Raw genomic sequence first — 20,277 nt, 5'->3', positions numbered from 1 at the left:
CAGATCCTTAAGTCTGGCTCCCCAAGCTATAGATTCTCTTACATGAAAAGTCCAAGAAAGGCAGTTAAAGCATGCTTAACCCCGAAAAAGCACTAATTCTGAAATCCTGCCATTTCTGTTTGAAAGAAGAAAATCTCACAACTATAAATATTTGAGATTTAATAGTATCTCTTTCCTCACATTTTTTTTTTTTTTGTTGTTGTTGTTGTTCCAAAAATCTGGTCCACTGAGAAGGGAAATTTCAACCTAGATCTCAGATATATAACTGCCTTTGAAATAAAAATGAGGGCATTAAATAGCATGGATAATGAAAATCTGGTTTATGGATATTGTTGATTTCAAACAATGCTTTCCACGTGAAAGAAAAACAGCAATGCATCAGAGAGAATTGCTTTCTCTTGTAACAAATGGTTAGCCCTAAATCTCATCATCTTCTTTGCAACAAAAACCATGGGCGCCTTTGCAGTTGGAAAAAAATCCATGTGTGCTTCAATTAGAATCACTGACCTTTTCTGAAGCATGCCTGTGCTTTTCTATAGAAATCAATGCAATGAAAGGTCACATTGTTAAAATGTTTGAATACAACAATCTCTTTCCCAGGCAAAGGCAAATTCCCTTTTCTTTTCAAGGTAAAAATTAAAAAATTAAAACTACCTTTAATTTGAAATTTAAAACTGACTAAAAAAAAAAAAAAAAATCAATTCTACACCAGAAAAAAACTGGAAAGCTATCATTCCATATACTCTGACATAGCCCAGGAGGTTCTGTTGGCTGAGTCCTTGTCACTAAGGCTATAAACACACATGTAAAAAATAGAAAGAGCATTCTACAGAAAATGATGTTATTTCAAACCTCACCTCTTCTTCTCCAAGTACCCTGGAGGAAGCAAAGGCAAGCTCTGTGTCTGTCAAATGTAGATGGGAGAGCCTGGTGACTACTAATCTCCCACCATCATAACCATCCAAAGTAAATGCACATATACACAAACCCAAGGAAGGAAGAGAAATCAAATGAAATGACTGGAATAGTCACTAGTTTTTTTTTCTGAACATTAAAAAAAAAAGCTATTTGAAAGAAGAGCATCTACCTAGTTTAGAAACATTTTACTTCTCTATTTTTTTTTAAATTCATAAAAAGAAGAGGCAAATTCTCCAATCACCTCTTAATCCATTCAAAGGATAAAGAATGTACAAGTCATATAAACTGCATCATGCTTCTTTTTGCCAATACAACAAATCTTAACACGTTCTCCAATAGACAACGAGCCCTCAAATTAGACCCACTCACCCTTTCTTATCGGTGAAAAACTTAATTCTGTGTCCAGACAATCTGGTTTCAAATGTCCTTCTGCCCAACAGAATTTGAAAGCAATTTACTCCAGTCTGTTCTATTGTAAAGCTGCAAGAATGGTGTCATTAAAACCAAGAGTAGATTACTATCAGTGGTATAAACAACCACAAACAGCAGTCTGAAGGAAGGACAAAACTCTCAATATGCCAAGCTATCGATACTTCCTTATCTTACCTAGCCATCACCAGTGAAATTAATTTTTGTCAAAGATTTTTTTTTAATATATTTTATTGATTTTTTACAGAGAGGAAGGGAGAGGGATAGAGAGGTAGAAACATTGATGAGAGAGAAACATCGACCAGCTGCCTCCTGCACACCCCCACTGGGGATATGCCCGCAACCAAGGTACATGCCCTTGACCGGAATCGAACCTGGGACCCCTGAGTCCACAGGCTGACGCTTAATCCACTGAGCCAAACTGGCTAGGGCTTGTCGAAGACTTTTAAAGACAAAGCTATTAAAGGAACAGCTATGAAGGGCAGAGAAGATTCAAAATATACAGAGAACAAAAACTTAGAAGAAGAATGAATCTAGGAGAGGAATATCGGAATTCTGTTTCTGAGTACTTTTTTTGTTAATTCTCACCCGCTATTTTCCCATTGATATTTTTAAAGAGAGAATGGAAAGGAGCAGGAAAGACAGAGAGAAACATTGATGTGAGAGAGACACACCGATTGGTTGCCCCCTGCATGGGCCCTGATCAGGGCTGGGGAATCAAGCCTGCAACCAGTATGTGCCCTTGACTGGAATCGAACCCAGGATTCTTCAGTCTGTTTGGGCAAACAGGCTAGGTCTGTTTCTGAGCACTTTTTATGGCAGGTAGGAAGAGACAAAACAAAATGGTGGTCCATTTTAAGGGATCTGCTTTCTCCGTCCAGATATTACGTTGTTATATGTCAATTATATCTCAATAAAGCTGAAAAAAGATATCAGATCTGCCATAGTGCCTTATTCATTTGTTCACAGTCCCCACTTTGTAACATTTATGGAATGAATGTTCTATTATGCATGGACCCACCAAGAGAAATCAGATGCTACCTAAAATTTTGTGGAAAAATAAGAATACAACTGTAAATATTGAAGATGTATTTATTTGCCCAGCTGACATGGCTCAGTGGTTAAGTGTCAACCTATGAACCAGGAGGTCCCTGTCTGGGCACATCCCTGGGCTGCATGCTTCATTCCCAGTAGGGGGCGTGCCAAAGGTAGCCGATCCATGATCCTCTCTCATCATTGATGTTTCTATTTCTCTCTCCCTTCCTTTCTTAAATCAATAAAATATATATATATAAAAATAAAATATATTTATTCTACTTATAGGTAATTGATCTCTATGGATTGATATAGGAAGGACTATTAAAATATCTTATTCTATGAAAATTTTAAGTTCATATCAGTCTCCCAAACTCCTTTTTTTAGGGGGAGAAGAGGAGAGAGGAATTTTTCTACTTAAGAAAAACTGGTTAATATCTCTATTGTAAAACTGATTTACTTGGTATTATAATTATTTAAAAATTATCAATTATCTCCACTGAATCATGAACTTAATAACAGCAATGGCCCTCACCGGTTTGGCTCAGTGGATAGAGCGTTGGCCTGCAGACTGAAGGGTCCTGGGCTCGATTCCAGTCAAGGGCATGTACCTTGGTTGTGGGCTTGATTCCCAGTAGGGGGTATGCAGGAGGCAAATGATTGATGTTTCTCTCTCATCGATATTTCTAACTTTATCCCTTTCCCCGCCTTTCTGTAAAAATCAATACAATATGAACACACACACACACACACACACACACACACACACACACATATATATATATATATATATATATGAAAAGGAACAACAGCAATGACTGTTGTACTTTACACTACCTGCTGGTACATCTTTTCTGAGTGCAAAGTTCTGAAGTTAGGGCATAAAACAAACATCAAGTATCACAAAAAATCAACTGGGAAGACACAATGTTGGGGACCAATATTATCAAACGCTCACTAAATTCAACAGTATTGTGTTCTGTGGTATTGGAACAGAGTGCTGTTTTCTTTGATTGAACCCCATATGAAACAGAGGGCTTGTGTTAAAGTACCTCTCTCAACACCAGTCTCACACTTAGTTTGGTGAAATGCTCTCACTATGGGAAGTGTATGGGAGCTGATTTCACATTCTTCATTCCTAGCTCATGCTCACTCTGGAAAATAAACTAAATGAATGGAATTGGGCATAAATTAATTAAAACTGTGTTGCATATGCTTCAGTTTAAATGCATGACTTTGAATCTACTATTAGTTAAAAAACTCATCATTCCAAGAGTGAATGAAGCAGAGGGTTTGGGTGATTAGCTCAAGGCTCTGACATACAGCCTTAAACTTCTTTTTATTCATCAACGTTTATCCCCTCTATGCTTTCTTCCACCTCCACCCATTCCTCTCCCCGAAATCACCACTGTTGTCCATGTCCATGAGTTCTCTCTTTTTCTTTTTTTAAAATATATTTTATTGATTTCAAAGATGAAGGGGAAGAGATAGAAACATCAATGACGAGAGAGAATCATTGATTGGCCGCCTCCTGCACACCCCACACTGGGAATCGAGCCCACAACTGGGGTATTTGCCCTGAGCAGGAATTGAACCATGACCTCTTGATTCATAAGTCAATGGTCAATCAATGAGCCACGACGGCCAGGCTCTCTTGCCTTTTTTAATTGGTCCCTTCACTTCCTCCAGTCTTCAACTTTTGATACCTCATTTTGAATGCTGCCCTTTCCACTGTTGATATGTCAGAATGAAAATAAAGTTAGAACTTTGCTTAAAATATGATATAGTCTGAGTTTCTTAAAGCTTAAACAGAAGATGAATTAGGCCTTGAGGTTTTAAAAAAATTTATAGATCAATCACAGTTAATTTGGTTGTCAAAAAAGCATTTATGATGAAGAGCATGAACATGATTATGGAGAACTTGGTCTCCATTTAAAGAGGTTCTTCCTTCTCTCCTACCCTTTTTCCAGGTTATGGTAGGTTTCAGGGCTAATCCTCTAAGATCTCTACTTTAAAAAAAGACATACCAGAAATTAATTCACACTCTCTTATCACAACAATCCCAATCTTAGTGAGACAGCACAAACAACTGGCTTATATTTGCACATTTAAAATCCCTCAGGTGGTAACTGATAACTTCAACATACATGCAGATAATCACTCCAGTCCTTTAGTCTAGTGCAGCGGTTCTCAACCTGTGGGTTGCGACCCCTTTGGCTGTTGAACGACCCTTTCACAGGGGTCGCCTAAGACCATCCTGCATAGCAAATATTTACATTATGATTCATAACAGTAGCAACATTACAGTTATGAAGTAGCAATGAAAATAATTTTATGGTTGGGTCACAACACGAGGAACTGTATTTAAAGGGCCAGAAGGTTGAGAACCACTGGTCTGGTGCAGTGGTTGGCAAACTGCAGCTCGCAAGCCACATGTGGCTCTTCTACAAAATACTGACTTCTGCGCATGGGACATGAAGTTTCAATCGCACTGTACACGTGCGCCCACACGTGGTATTTTGTGGAAGAGCCACACTCAAGGGGCCAAAGAGCCGCATGTGGCTCGTGAGTTTGCCAACCACTGGATCCCAACATTAAAGACACATTAAGATCTTTTCTATTGCTATACACTCCAACCTAAATGATGATTATCCTATATAATAAAGAGCTAATATGCTAATTAGACCAAACAGCAGAACGACCATCTAGGCCAGTGGTTCTCAACCTTCCTAATGCCGTGACCCTTTAATACAGTTCCTCATATTGTGGTGACCCCCAACCATAAAATTATTTTTGTTGCTACTTCATAACTGTAATTTTGTTACTCTTATGAATTGTAATGTAAATGTCTGATATGCAGGCTGTATTTTCATTGTTACAAATTGAACATAATTAAAGCATAGTGATTAATCATAAAAACAATATGTAATTATATATGTGTTTTCTGATGGTCTTAGGTGACCCCTGTGAAAGGGTTGTTCGACCCCCAAAGGGGTTGCGACCCACAGGTTGAGAACCGCTGGTCTAGGCGACCTTCAGGACGAGGCTGGGGCTGCGAGGGCCAAGCCCCTTGCACAAATTTCGTGCATCAGGCCTCTAGTTATTTATGATTGTATCCCCCACTAAATTACAAACCTGGAAGGCAGAGACTATCTTATTTATTAATTTTACAAATACTTACTTAGCACCTCCTATATGTCAGACACTGTTCTAAGGACTGAGAATACAACAGTAAGCAAAATAAAAAAATAAAATATTCCTGGTTTTAGGAACATAGTTGATGCTGATGCTTATGGAATAAATGAAGAAAGACATTCTAACAATATGGCAATCATCAAAGCTCTTAGGATGCAGACTTCTGGAACTGTTGTTGCAGAAAGAGTACACTTATATATGTATATACACCATTTTGTTTTTGTTTTTCACTCTTCACTGACTCCTAGAGCTGTTTCATAGCACCAAAGAATCATATATTGAATATTCTTTAAATTATAAAATGTTGCTATAAAATAGAGTGTATAATACTATCAATTAAACTACTACATCTGGAGACCCAAAAACTACATGGCTGCCTACCAAGGAGTCTAACTGGCTGAGATGGATATGTAAGTTCCCCTTGCTGCCTTTATGACAAGAGATTCCAGTTTAAACGTTGCCTGCACAAGCCAAACCTATTATTCAAACAGGGGCACTTCTGAAAGTGAAAGGAAGAACTTATTATATCAGGACATCAGGTAAAATCCATGAGTCTTGGCAATCTGGGACACATGGTCACTCTATTAGATTTCTCATTTCCATTGGTTTTAGGTTGTAAGTGCTTCTAGCACAGAAGACCTGGACCACCTATATTCGCCTCCATAAAATACTAAGATTATGTTTCAAGTTAAAAATAAGCTTTTCCCAAAGCAAGCCAGATTTTTTATTTCTAATCCAGTTGGCATCCAGTACTTTCTGGGAAGGAGCTTGTTTTTGTATAGAGTCCAGAATCCTGACTGAAGCAGGACAAATAATGTTTCCCAATCAACAATTAGCACTGGTTTCTCTTGGATTAAATTTCAGTAGGCTCAAAGTAATTAAGTGCCAGACTGTTTTCATACACACTTCCAAATAGAAACTCAAAGTGTAAAATGAATAACGCAATCCTTTAGCAAGCTAACAACAGTTCAGCTCAGAAAAATACATGATCTTCTTAATTATTTTTTAAAAATATTTTATTGATTTTTTACAGAGAGGAAGAGAGAAGGATAGAGTTAGAAACATCGATGAGAGAGAAACATCGATCAGCTGCCTCCTGCATACCTCCTACTGGGGATGTGCCCGCAACCAAGGTACATGCCCTTGACTGGAATCGAACCCGGGATCCCTCAGTACAAAGGCTGATGCTCTATCCACTGAGCCAAACCGGTTAGGGCAATCTTTCTTAATTATTAAAGAATATACTTTCTAGGTTGATATATTAGATTTAAAAAATATGAAAAAAACAAAAGCTATATGATACAGAGGTTGTGGTAGAATGTATTACTCCTTCCATACCTGACTTCTGCTAAATCTGTTGTGCCTTATAGGTAGATTTGTAAGCAGTTATAATCCAGACAGTCTTTTTAAAAGTTGCTTAAGGAATTATTTAAAGATGCAGAGTCTTTAAAAACCCAAGCTAGATTTTTGTGGGCAAAATGTAATCACTTTATTAGTTTCAGAAAAAGACGTATGATTAACTGCATGATACTATATGCTGATACTTTCATTGTACACAATGATATCAAAATGTCCACAGACTTCAGATATTTCTAAAATATTAACTATTCAATTAATTTTAAAGACATCTTCTGGTTTAAAATAATTGCCTACTAAAAGTTGCATATGTAATATAACATCCCAATTTTCTCATCTTAGAAAAAAGTGTAATGATATGGTACGTATATTCAGTGGAATATTATTTCTTTTGCCCGGCCAGTGTCGCTCAGTGATTGAGGGTCAACCCATGAACCAGGAGGTCATGATTTGATTCCTGGTCAAGGCACATGCCCGGGTTTCAGGCTCAATCCCCAGTAGGGTTGTACAGGAGGCAGCCAACTGATGGTTCTCTCTCATCATTGATGTTTCTATCTTTCTCTCCCTCTCCTTTCCCTCTATGAAATCAAATTTAAAAAACATATAAAATACAAAAACAAACAAAAAGATTATTTCTTTCCTTTTACAGCTTAAATAACATGACAAATACATATTTTTGACTCTACAAACTGATTCCTTTATCAACTAAGTATTACAACATCCACTAGATGCAAAGCAATATACTTAGAATTTACCTAAAATGACAGAGCCTTAAACAGATCTCAAAAGTTTTCTCAAAGAATAATTCCATGAATATATATTTAAAACTCAAAACAGTACCTATTCTGGATGGCATGGCTCAGTGGTTGAGCTTTGACCTATGAACCAGGAGGTCACAGTTCAATGCCCAGTCAGGGCACATGCCCAGGTTGTGGGCTCGATTCTCACCCTCCCCACTGTGGGGTGTGCAGGAAGCAGCCAATCAATGATTCTCTCTCATCACTGATGTTTCTATCTCTCTCCCTCTCCCTTCCTCTCTGAAATCAATAAAAAGATATCTATTTTAGAAGAAAACAAAACATTACCCATTCTAAAATCTGCAAAGACACAAGAATCGTCCAAGTAAAAAACACATGCCATCAACTAAAACCACATGTCGTATTTCTGAGATACTACAGAGGGAGCTGCTAACACAGATAAATAATATATGAAGTTGAAATAAAATAGTAACGTGAGATTCTTTTAGATCGTCAATATTTTGGTACTTGATGCATTATGTTGTCATATTTTTCAGATGAAAATCACAGAAAATTTTGTTTCCTTTGGCTACAGCATATTTATACTAAAAAGCACAGGACACAGAAAATTCCTATTTAGGATAGTAAAAGAATCAGTAAAGACAGAGCATATATGTAACTAAGGCATTTCTTACGTTTCCATTTAAAAACCTGTTTTTAGTACCCTGTACGCCAAGCTAAATCATGCCTTCCTAAAAAGTCTTTATAATCCCATGTCAGCTATAGGTTTAATTCCTTTTTATGTTAAAGGATTTGGTGTTTTCCAAATGGCACCACTACTGGAAAACACTTTTTTTCTGTGCATCATTCTACATATAGCAAAAAATTATACAAGAGAAAAAAAGAATACTGAAGTTTAGGTTTGAAAGATTTTTCCATCTGTAGCCAGCTAATTACTGTGAAAACAGTAATTAGTGTTAATTTTTAAACCTGAAGGTAAAAAATAAAAAACTAAAACATTTAAGTAAATGGTGTACAAGAGGGTTCCATCTTATATAATAAAACCCTAATATGCAAATTGACTGAACAGCGGAACGACCAGAGGTCACTATGATGTGCACTGACTGGGGTCAGATGCTCAACGCAGGAGCTGCCCCCTTCCCCCCGCCCCGCTCCATGGTCAGTGTGCTCCCACAGGGAGAGTGCTGCTCAGCCAGAAGCTGGGTTCAGGGCTGGGGAGCGCAGCGGTGGTGGAGGGAGCCTCTCCTGCCTCTGTGGAAGCGCTTAGCGGCTAAGGAGTAGCGAGCCCGGCTTCTGGCTGAGTGGTGCTCCCACAAGGATTTTGTGCACCCAACCTCTAGTAAATATATAATGGCAAAGTCTTTTATTTAAACATTCATGAACAATTTTGGGGAGAGAAATTTTATAGAAACATTTTGCCGACTAATGAAATGGACTGAAATCAGCTACCAACAGCTACTATACCACCTATGCCATTCATGGATTTAAAATAATCATAACGGTACTAACTCTTCTTCTGCTTTGCAAGTATCCTATATAATAAAAGGCTAATATGCATATTGTCCCTTCGACCAGGAGTTCGACCCAGTGCGGGGCTAGCTGGCAAACTGCCCGTGGCCCCCCCCCCCATCCTGATTGGCAGCGGGGCCAGTCCACCAACTGCTCTCAGCCCCTCCCCCCAGCCAGCCCGATTGGGGCAGGTTGGCCAGACCCCACCCGTACATGAATTTGTGCACCAGGCCTCTAGTTTAAAATAATAATGAATCAAGTCTCTCCCAGATTTAATTAAAATATGGTCAATAATAATAAGTGGTTGAGAACTCCTAGCTTATAGAAACATACGTGGGGTTTTTAAAGAAATGACAAACCCAAGTACATAAAACTAAAACCTAATATAAACAATTCATGCTTAAACTATAAGGCAGGATATATATATATAATGAATAGCTGAGTGTTCAGTGAAGAGAATCTAAATATATTTGGCATTGATTAAATATACCCACATTCACCAATTATCTTATATGAAAACATTCTTTCCCCACTGAAGGTCCATATTCAATAAAGGGTTAACACAGCAGATCTGGGCTACCGAAATCCTATATGTTCCCAAAGTTTTTAGGACTGGCTCCTGACCGGCTCCTGGGAAGTAACCTTTGCCTCTGCAAATCCTGTCTCCTAAGAGTATCTCAGTATACCTGGGGCTTTGGCCACACCACACGGTTTAGGCTAACAATGTGATTCATGGGATACGCCTGTTTTTGTTTGTTTGAGGCCTTGGTTCAGTTGTATTAGTTTCAACTCTGGGTAGGGAGAAGAGTGGTGGGCTGGAGACTGAGTAGCTAAGATCAGTTTCTTGGATGCTCTATGCTTACTTACTGATGTCCAATTAGAACCTTGGACGCCAAGGCTCATGTGAGCCTCCCTAGTTGACAACATTGCCTGTGTTGTCATACATTGTTGCTGGGAGAATTAAGCACTATTTGTGCAATTCCAACAAGAAAGAACAACTAGAACCCTGTGCCTGGTTTCTCCTGAACTTTGCCTTTTAAACAGTTTTCCTTTGCTGATTTTAATCTCTAACCATGAGTAAAACAGCCTTCCTGGGTCCCCCGAGTCCTTTCATTGAACCTGAGGGTGATCTTGCCGACCCCCAACACAGCCTATAATAGAGTAAAACTCTTATTTACTAATTTCAAGTTTTGGTATCAGCAACTTTATTTCCAAAGAGGCAGAGATAGTAGTACACACTCATAGGAGTGTCTTCTAGTATGCAGATTTCCTTCCCATCAACGAAAAGGAATTATTAATGCTTTTTCCTCAGTGGCTACTACTGACATATACAGCACTGAGGAGAGAAGAACTTTCTCAATTCTTCTATCTTTAAGTTAATTTTGAACTTAAAAAAAAGGGCGTGTCAGAACCACCTGGCATGGCCCAAGACTTCAGGTATTCAAAGACACTCTTACCAGCCAGGAGTCAGTCAAGGGCCAGTCCCTTCTTTGGAATGTGCAGGGTTCGAGTACCCCAAGTGCACTGAATTAACCCTTTGCAAAGGGATTAATTCCATAAGAGATTCATGGGTTAAAATATTATCCAGGATTACAGCATTCAAGAGCTTTTGGTTTATTAGATCAAAACATCCCAATGTTGATCAATGACAAGTCTATCACCTCACATGGTTTCCCAATTCCCTAGTACTTTAACTGCTCTCTTTCCCCTTGGGAGGCTCTTAATTGTTCCAAATTATTAAGAAAAAATATCAAAGATAATTGTCTAGTATGGAATTATCTACCTCTTGAGTAAGAATGAGATTTTAGTTTAGCTCACTGCTCAATCAGAAAAAGCATGTTGCTATTATATTGATTTCCATTCTGAGTCACAGGCCTAGCGCTAATAAAAAACCTTGAGTGAATAAACAATACTATCATGAGCTCACTAAATTAATGATTTAGGATTTCCTGTCTTTTACTTAAAGCTTTACCAAGTACAGAATGGTAAATGGTAATGTTTTGCCTAGGAATGTCAGATGGCCTAACTTAAGTCTTAATATTTCCATGCATAGTCCCAGAAACTATTACTAGGCATTATTTTACAGTTTATTATTATCCATGATACCTAATATACTATTTTTACACATTAACTATAGTAGTGATAGGAGAATGTTAAAGCCTCTATCCTGAGAGAATCATGTATGTAGGGACTGAACTATATAGTCAGACTGCTTGGAATTGAACCCCATCCCCAACATTTACTTACTCTGTGAAATTGGTCAAGTCTATTTTTTTAAATCTTTTGTGCCTCAATTTCCTCTTCTGTTAAATGGGAATATTCACAATACCTTCCTCAGATGGCTGTTATAGGGACTAAATAAACTCATATGTGTAAAGAACTTTGAATTGTGCCTTGCATATGATAAAAACTCACGTAAGTGATGGCTATTACCATCACTACTGCCATTATTCCAAGGAACTTGGGACATTTAAATTACATTACTAGCTCTTTAATTTTCACCTTACTCTAAGTGGTAGAAAAAAGGGCAATATTATCCTCTTGGCTGACAGGCAGTTATTGTATAGTCAGTCATAAGAGCACTTTATTGAGGAAGTAACTCAATAAAGTGCACTGCAACATAGCTGCCTCACTGGTTTCATCTGCAGTATGGGATGGTAATAATCCATCTACTAGAAAAGTATGTGTGCACATTAAGTAAAATTTCTGCTCAGAAGTCCTGTTTTGTGGTATCATCACTCAGGATATATTGATAATACTAAGCTCTGTCAGATACTTGGGATTTCAAAATTACCTGGTTCCAGGTACTCAACCACTTCTGCAAGGATGAGATTTAATACACTTCAAGGCAAGAACCCCAAAAAGGTACTAGAAGAACAAATTAATAAAAAAAATGTGTCCCCTTCTTTCACATTCCCTGGTTAGGATACATTTCTTCAAAATAGTCAATGTGTGGAGGTTGGAGTATGTCAAGGGCAGAGAGTACCTGAGAAAAGGGAAAAAAAAGTAAAATTTAGAGAACTAAAAAGGAAATAACATATGACATAAGTACAAGTAAATACTGTTAACACTTTAGTGATTTAAGGTTTAGTTACAATTGCCCACTGAGATTAACTAAATTTATCAGTCAAGAAACACAGTCCTAAACATTAAGATGGGTTTGTAGATTTACTACCTAAAAGATAATTCTATGTAAACCAAATGAGAGAGGCAACTGGATTATACTAAATGCTACCAGAACCCCTGAATAGGATGGTGTTAGAAAGAAATGCTCTATTTTTAATAATCAGTATTTATCTAAGAGCATAAGGAGCCATACCTACCATTCATTCCTTTATTCTTCTGTTAAAAAAATATTTCAATAAGTGTATTCTACCTGGCAGGCACTATGGCGGGCTCTTGGGTTCTAAGAACAAAACTGATATTCCTACTCTCATGACTAGGGAAGAGGAAGGCATTAAACAAATAAACAGTTACACAAATATATAATTATGACATTTATTATTATGCAGGGGAAAAGTAAAGAGGAGTGTGGAGAAAAAGCTTCTCTGTGGTAATACTACTCTCAGTGGAAGGCTGAATAGAAGTTGGTCAGGCAAATGTAATTCATTGAGGCAAGGAAGAACCAGGAAGATTCTAGAGGCAGAAATGCCAGTGCTTATGGAATATAGTGGGTGGGAGGAAAACAGGCTGGGATAAAACAGAAGAGAAAGGTAGGGGATAATCACATAAAATTTATTTAAATTATGTTAAGCATTTTGAATTTTATTCCAAGTCCTCCAAAAAGTCACTCAGATGGGAAAAAAAATACTTTATGGCATCTGAAATTCAAGTCCTTTATAAAAGCAGCATACTATCAATGTAGTATGCCACTGAAACATAACAAACAGGCTTACTTCCCCTACCAGCTGTCTAGCTACTCTTTTACTAGTAAGTCCCAATTACGATGTCACATTTAAGAATTTAAACCTACCTTGCTAATGAAAACTCGAAGGATAGGGAGGAAGTTATTTAACAGGAAGTAAATTGTGTGGCAGTACAAATTCAAATTTTCTGATCTTGAGCTTAGTTTATTAAGAAATTTTTTTTAAATTATGGATAATTTTAAACACATAAAATGGGCAGAATAGTATAAAGAATACTCATGTAATTATATAAATACTCATGTGATCTATACATGACCATTCTTGTTTCATCTATATCCTCCTCTCCCTATATAATTTTGAATATATAAATACTAGCTTTATTTCAGCCATACATTGGTCACTATAAAAGATAAAAAACAAAATTATCAAATATAAAAGTTTAATATTTTATATTTTGAACTGAATACCAGTTTATTAAGAATAAAAATAAATGACCAATCTACTATATATACATGCATGTTTCTTAATACCACCAAATATGCAGTGCTCAATTTCCCAATTTGCGCTTTTTTTTTTAAAGTTTGTTAGTCTAAATCAGGAGCTAAATAAGATTTACATGTTGCCCTAGCTGGTTTGGCTCAGTGGATAGAGCGTCGGCCTGCGGACTGAAAGGTCCCAGGTTCGATTCCGGTCAAGGGCATGTACCTTGGTTGCGGTCACATCTCCAGTAGGAGGTATGCAGGAGGCAGCTGATCGATGTTTCTCTCTCACCGATGTTTCTAACTCTCTATCCCTCTCCCTTCCTCTCTGTAAAAAAAAAAAATCAATAAAATATATTAAAAAAAAAAAAGATTTACATGTTATGGTTGATTTATGTCTTTTAAGTTTTAATTTACAAATTTCTCCTCCATCTCCCTTTCTTTTCCCCTTGCAATTTACATGTGGAAAAAACCTTGTTCATTTTAAAGGTTATTCTTTTTTCAGTCAAGCATTTGTCACTTTAAAATTTTAAATTAAACTAAAACCTTCTGTAATGAAAAAGCCTTCACCTACTTTAAAGCCAGTTAAACATAAATGTTTTAAAATAGTTTAGATGTTTATTATAAAGAATATCTATCTTTCCTTTCTGAATTAAAATGTTTATACTTAGGAAAAATAACAGATTTTCCAGTTTCTGTACAGAATAATTTTTTGTCATATAAAAGATTTCATTTCTATATTTAAAAAATCTATAATTACTGTGTCAAAAATACATGTAAATTCATGTCTCATTATGTGATAGAACAATTTTTAACATGAATATCTGATGCCTGAGGAAGGCAGTTAGAAATTAGTGTTTTACTTGACATCTTTTGGACTCTAAACTCTGTATCTGAACAACATACATCCTGTCTTGCGGGAAAACAGAATGCAATGAGTGACGGTGTCCATTAGACAAAGCTATTTCACACTTCAAATCTATCTGCTATAATTAGAGGTTATCTAGAAGAAAGTGACAACCATACATTTAAACCTTGATAGAGAAGAATGAGGCTTTTTTACTCCAAATTTGATGAGGCTTTTTGTAGAAAAGCCATATAAGACAGGGTTAGACATTTGCACTCAAGCATTTAGCTGTGATTGTTAAGTTTCAAAGGTGCAATATTTTAAACTCTGTATGGAATTTTTTAACCGCCTGTTGTTTTTTATTCCTGTTCTTTTTACCTAAAAATGTTATCAGAGAATGGCATTCCACAGTGTTTCAAGGTGGCACAGAGCTAAGGCCGGGAGAAATGATCCAGGAATCTCAGAAGTGAGAAGTAAATTAGAAAGAACAGTAGCAGAGCTCCAAACTCCAGACTTCATGCCTGACTCCTTATTTAAATAGCCATGTGAGATTAACCTTATCTTGTAAATAGAGGAGGATGCTTGTAAAGAGTTAAAGTACCCCAAAATACCGCCAACCCTTCAAAGGATCTCAAATACAAAAAAAGTAGGCATACTTTTCTAATTAAAAAACAAACTAAAGCTTAAATAATGGTCATTACCAACAGTGTTTCAGCACATTTCTCAAGTCGCTTATGAACTGGACAAAAGCTCCTTATGATAGCCACTGTTTAGAACTTATCCTCTGTGATGTTAGGAGAGTCATATAAATTGGTTACTTAATGAGTAAACAACTTAGTTTTTCTTCTTTTTTTCTTTTTAGTCAGCCCTTTATCAATAAAACAATTGTGAGTAATCTCAATCCTAAATATAAAGACTAGAAATTTTGCTCTGGCTGGTGTTGCTCCCTGGTTAGAGCAGCGGCCAGTGCACAAAAGGGTCTCAGGTTCGATTCCTGGTCAAGGGCATGTACCTGGGTTGTGGGTTCGCTCCCTGCCCCCAGTTGGGGCACGTGCAGCAGGCAACCAATCAATGTGTCTCACATCAAAGTTTCTCTCCCCCCTCCTCCTGTTACCCCCTCCCCCCTTTCTCTGAAAAGCAATGGAAAAAAAAAAACCTCAGGTGAGGATTAACAAAAAAGACTACACATTTAGCTCTTCATACAACTGAGTTAAATCCCATGTTTAGCAAAGGAGCTACTCTTTCCTCAATCTCTCCATCCCTCCCGCCATCCCATTAGATTTTAAGTTCTTTAAGGTAGAGACTATATTATTACTATTATTTTTATAGAGTTGTAAGATATAGTAAAGTACACACATCCTAACTGAACAGTAATTCAATTTCTTTTTACCCACACAGAATGTATAATAGGACACATTTTTATTCCATGGTTAAAATCCAGATCAAGAATTTAAGCATTTCGCCGAAACCGGTTTGGCTCAGTGGATAGAGCGTCGGCCTGCGGACTGAAAGGTCCCGGGTTCGATTCCGATCAAGGGCATGTACCTGGGTTGTGGGCACATCCCCAGTAGGAGATGTGCAGGAGGCAGCTAATCGATGTTTCTCTCTCATCGATATTTCTAACTCTCTATCTCTCTCCCTTCCTCTCTATAAAAAATCAATAAAATATATTTAAAAAAAAAAATCTTTAAAAAAAAAAAGAAAAAAAAGAATTTAAGCATTTCAAGAACCCAGAAGGCCCCTTTGCCTCTTTCCTGTCAAAACCATTCCTGTTCAGAGGTTACCACTATTCTCATTTCTACCACCACAGATTCGTTTTGTCTGTCCCTGAACTTTATATAAATTGAATCACAGAGTCTTTTGCGTATAGTTTCTTTCACTTACTGGTATACTTGTGAGATTCATGGTTTGGATGACATTGAATATGCAGCTCATTTTGGGGAGAGGATGCCCATTAACCACACGTCCATGTTGATGTGGATCGGTGGTTCATCCTTTTTATTAATGTAGAGTACATCATTATATGAATGGAATACAACACAATGTACTTATCCAGGATACTGCTGACAAACATTTGTGTTGTTTCCCAATTTCTAGGTCTTATGAATAAAACGGCTATGAACATTCATGTACAGGTCATTTGGTGGGTATATGTAATCATTTGTCTTGCGTATACCAAAGAGTACAACTGCTGGGTCATTGGGTAGATGTGCCCCTCTCTGGTAGAGGACACACTGCTGTCTTAATCACTCTCTGGCTTTGTTTTGTAATTTTATTACATTTGTATTGGTTTTGCATGTTTCTGAATTTTATATAAATGGAATCATACCGTGTTTATTCTTTTGTGACTTGCTTTTTCACTCAATGTTTCTGAGATTTGTCCAAATTAATGTGTGCAGCAGTAGGGCATTCTTTCTCCTTGCTGTATAGTGATCCTTTGAATATAACACAATTTATTTTTCTATTTTGCCCCACTGGTCATTTTATCTGCCCCTGTGTCTGATCCCCTATGAGCTATTCTTGGTCCTTGTGCTTCCATACAGATTATAGAATTAGCTTGTCAAGTTCCACCAGTAAAAACCCCTTTGAGATTGTGAATGGAACTCACTTAATCTATAGATCAGTTTTGGGGAAATATATATCTACATGAAATTGAATTTTCCAGTTAATTCCATTTTGGTCTGACAGCAGACATTATATAATTTCTATTCTATTAAGTTTGTTAAGGTATTTTCTATGGCTCAGAATGTGGTCTATCTTGGTAAATGTTCCATGTGAGCTTCAGGAAAATGTGTATTCTGCACCTGTGGAGGCAGTCTATAGGTGTCAGTTATATCCAGTTGATTGATGGTGTTGTTGAGCTCAACTATCCTTGAAAAGACACCACAATGAAAGATTGAACAAACAACAATAAGAGTTGAGAATTAAAATAACAGCATTTTAAAAACAATTTCAGAGAAGAGCTGGAAGATAAAAATCTCTCAAAAAATAGAAAAAGACAATAAGAGAGAAGAGAGAAGAAAATCAGAGGATAAATCCTGTTCTCTCTGGATTTAACAGATGCTGGGCTTAATCAGAATTCAAGAGAGAACAGAGAAAATGGAGGAAATTTTCTGGAACTGAAGGTCGTACATCTCCACCTACAGCACAACAAATAATGACACACAGGAAGGCATCCTACTTATGAACCCAAAGAGGCCTTGTCTGAGTTAGGTCAGACTATACAAAGGAAAAGGAATGATTCTTCTTTGTCTCCACTGTCTCCTCTTTGCATCCTTAGTCTTTTCAAGAGTTCAAAAAGATTGGGAAAAAGTTATCTCCAAGAGAGAAATCACTGAGGTTATCATTCTAGACCAGAGATTTATCTTTTTCTATCACTTTTATTCATTCACTTTCTCTTCAAATAGACTGCCTACTGTGTGTTTGGTGTTATTACCCAAGGACAAAAATAAAAGCCCAAGACTTGTATTACAGGGATTCTTCGCAGGAATCAATGGATCTAAGGGGGGGGGGGGGCTCTGAACGGGCTTTAGAGAACTAGTAAAAGCCTAAAATGACACAAAATCGTGTGTGTGTGCATTTTTCCAAGAAAAGATTCATAGCTTTCATCAGATTCTCAAAGGAGTACAAGATTGAAAAAAAAAAAAAAAGGAAAATAGTTTTTCCATGATGATATGACAACTGAGTGTGTGTACAAGCATGCACAAGAGCATGGGTGGATAAAGTGAAGAATATATATATTTAAAAAATATTTTTATTGATTTCAGAGAGGAAGGGAGAGGGAAAGAGAAATAGAAACATCAATGATGAGAGACAATCATTGCTTCCTGCATGCCCCCAGTACTGGGGATTGAGCCTGCAACTGATCAGGAACTGAACCATGTGCCCTGACCAGGAACTGAACCATGACCTCCTGGTTCATAGGTTGATGCTCAACCACTGAGCCACACCAGCTGGGCTAAAGTGAAGAATATTTTGTCAGATTTTATAATAGCTCAGATTCTGACTAGACACTAGTGATAAGCCTTAACACCATCAATCTTTACAAAGTTAAACCCAATTCTGTTTCCCTAAGTTACTATATCAAGGTAAACCTATTCTTTAAGATGAAAAACAACCTGTACTTTAAGGACAAATAAAAGATTGTGTGCATATGTGTGTGTGTGCAAGTGTGTATTTCAGTCAGTCAGATCAACTGAAATCAATGAATTTGATATAGTGACTTTTAGGCTCTATTCAAAAGGAAATATAAAGCCTCCTAGGGCTTTGTAGCTATTCTCTGACACAAAAAAAACATCCAAATTAAAATCCAACCTTCCTACGACAGCCAGATTAATCTTTTAAAATGTCATTTTCATCATGACTTCCTTTCTTCTTCTTCTATTAATCAAATCTTAATCTCAAAAGACTCATCTTAAGGTTTACCTTCTCCATATTTAAAGTATCTTTAAGCCTCTAAGTCCACACAACAATTTGTCCCTTCTCCTTAATATTCACCTGAGAAGCTTAGGTACTACCTGGGCTTCAACCCCAGAGATTCCAATTTAGGTGGTGTGGATGAGACCCATGAATCTCTGCATTTTTAAGGTTCACTGGTGATTCTAAAATACTTGTAGGTTTGGTTTTCCAGATTTGTGGTATGAATAGGACACAAAGTGTCCTGAATTAATGTTTAACCATGCAGGCAGCCCTACCATAGCACCATTCTCACAGTACTTATCACATTACTAAACTCCTTGAAGGTAGAAACCCCTAGAACAGTGATGGCGAACCTATGACATGCGTGTCAGAGGTGACACGCGAACTCTTTTTTTTGGTTGATTTTTCTTTGTTAAATGGCATTTAAGTATGTAAAATAAATATCAAAAATATAAATCTTTGTTTTACTGTGGTTGCAAATATCAAAAAATTTCTATATGTGACACGGCACCAGAGTTAAGTTAGGGTTTTTCAAAATGCTGACATGCCGAGCTCAAAAGGTTTGCCATCACTGCCTTAGAAGCTAATGTAGTTTAGGAATATAGCATGTGTACAATAAAAGTTTACCAAATTAGTGAACAAGGGCTCTGAAGCAGGACAGATTTAGACTGCAATCCTGTTACTTTCACCTTAGACAAGTTACTTAATTCTAAGCTTTGGTTTACTTCTCTGTAAAGTAGAGATAACAAGCCTTATGTGACAAAAATTTTTAAGGATTAAATGAATTAATGTATGTAAAACATACATACTCCCTGAGACATGGTAACAAGTGTTAAACACCTAGTCCACTCCCTTAAAAAAAAAAAAAAGGCCATTAACCAAATTTTTTTGTACCCTCCACATAACCTAGCACTGCATTCTATAAACAGGACACAATTAATAAATTGCCGAAACCGGTTTGGCTCAGTGGATAGAGTGTCGGCCTGTGGACTGAAAGGTCCCAGGTTCGATTCCGGTCAAGGACATGTACCTTGGTTGCGGGCACATCCCCAGTGGGGAGTGTGCAGGAGGCAGCTGGTCGATGTTTCTCTCTCATCGATGTTTCTAACTCTCTATCTCTCTCCTTTCCTCTCTGTAAAAACTCAATAAAATATATTTAAATAAATAAATAAATAAATAAATAAATATCTGTTACCTTAGCTATATCAAAAACCAATTGCCTCTTAGACATTCCACACATACCTGGTATGCGGGCCCTGAGATACTTCTGGAGATAGATCGCAGAGCATAACATAAATTCATTATGTATAAAACAGTGGTGCCCTGCCATCTTCATTTCCAACCATCTGCCTCACTTTTGAATACTCCCACAGAAGTCACAAGCACGCTCTTATGATAGAGCTTATTAGGAGCTTGAGAAAGTGATTGTTGTGTTTTCAAGAATTCCGTTTGTTTCTTTTCTTACA

The 20,277-nt window shown here is 37.1% G+C and overlaps 1 protein-coding gene across 4 annotated transcripts in view; it reads right to left on the bottom strand.

The window, feature by feature from the left end:
* Positions 1 to 20,277, bottom strand: part of NLK (nemo like kinase) — a 146,717-nt gene that overhangs the window by 54,558 nt on the left and 71,882 nt on the right. For all 4 annotated transcript variants that reach the window (XR_004972880.1, XR_004972881.1, XM_036340673.1 and 1 more), the window contains exon 3: positions 12,131 to 12,186. Coding sequence is in view for 2 of the 4 variants with exons in the window: in XM_036340673.1 (XP_036196566.1) it covers positions 12,131 to 12,186 (56 nt within the window). In the remaining 2 variants the exon portion in view is untranslated. The remainder of the gene's footprint in view (positions 1 to 12,130; positions 12,187 to 20,277) is intronic.

Source organism: Myotis myotis, unplaced genomic scaffold (genome assembly GCF_014108235.1).
Source record: "Myotis myotis isolate mMyoMyo1 unplaced genomic scaffold, mMyoMyo1.p scaffold_m19_p_17, whole genome shotgun sequence".
Classification (NCBI taxonomy): Eukaryota; Metazoa; Chordata; class Mammalia; order Chiroptera; family Vespertilionidae; genus Myotis; species Myotis myotis.
This window is presented reverse-complemented; position numbering and strand designations above follow the sequence as displayed.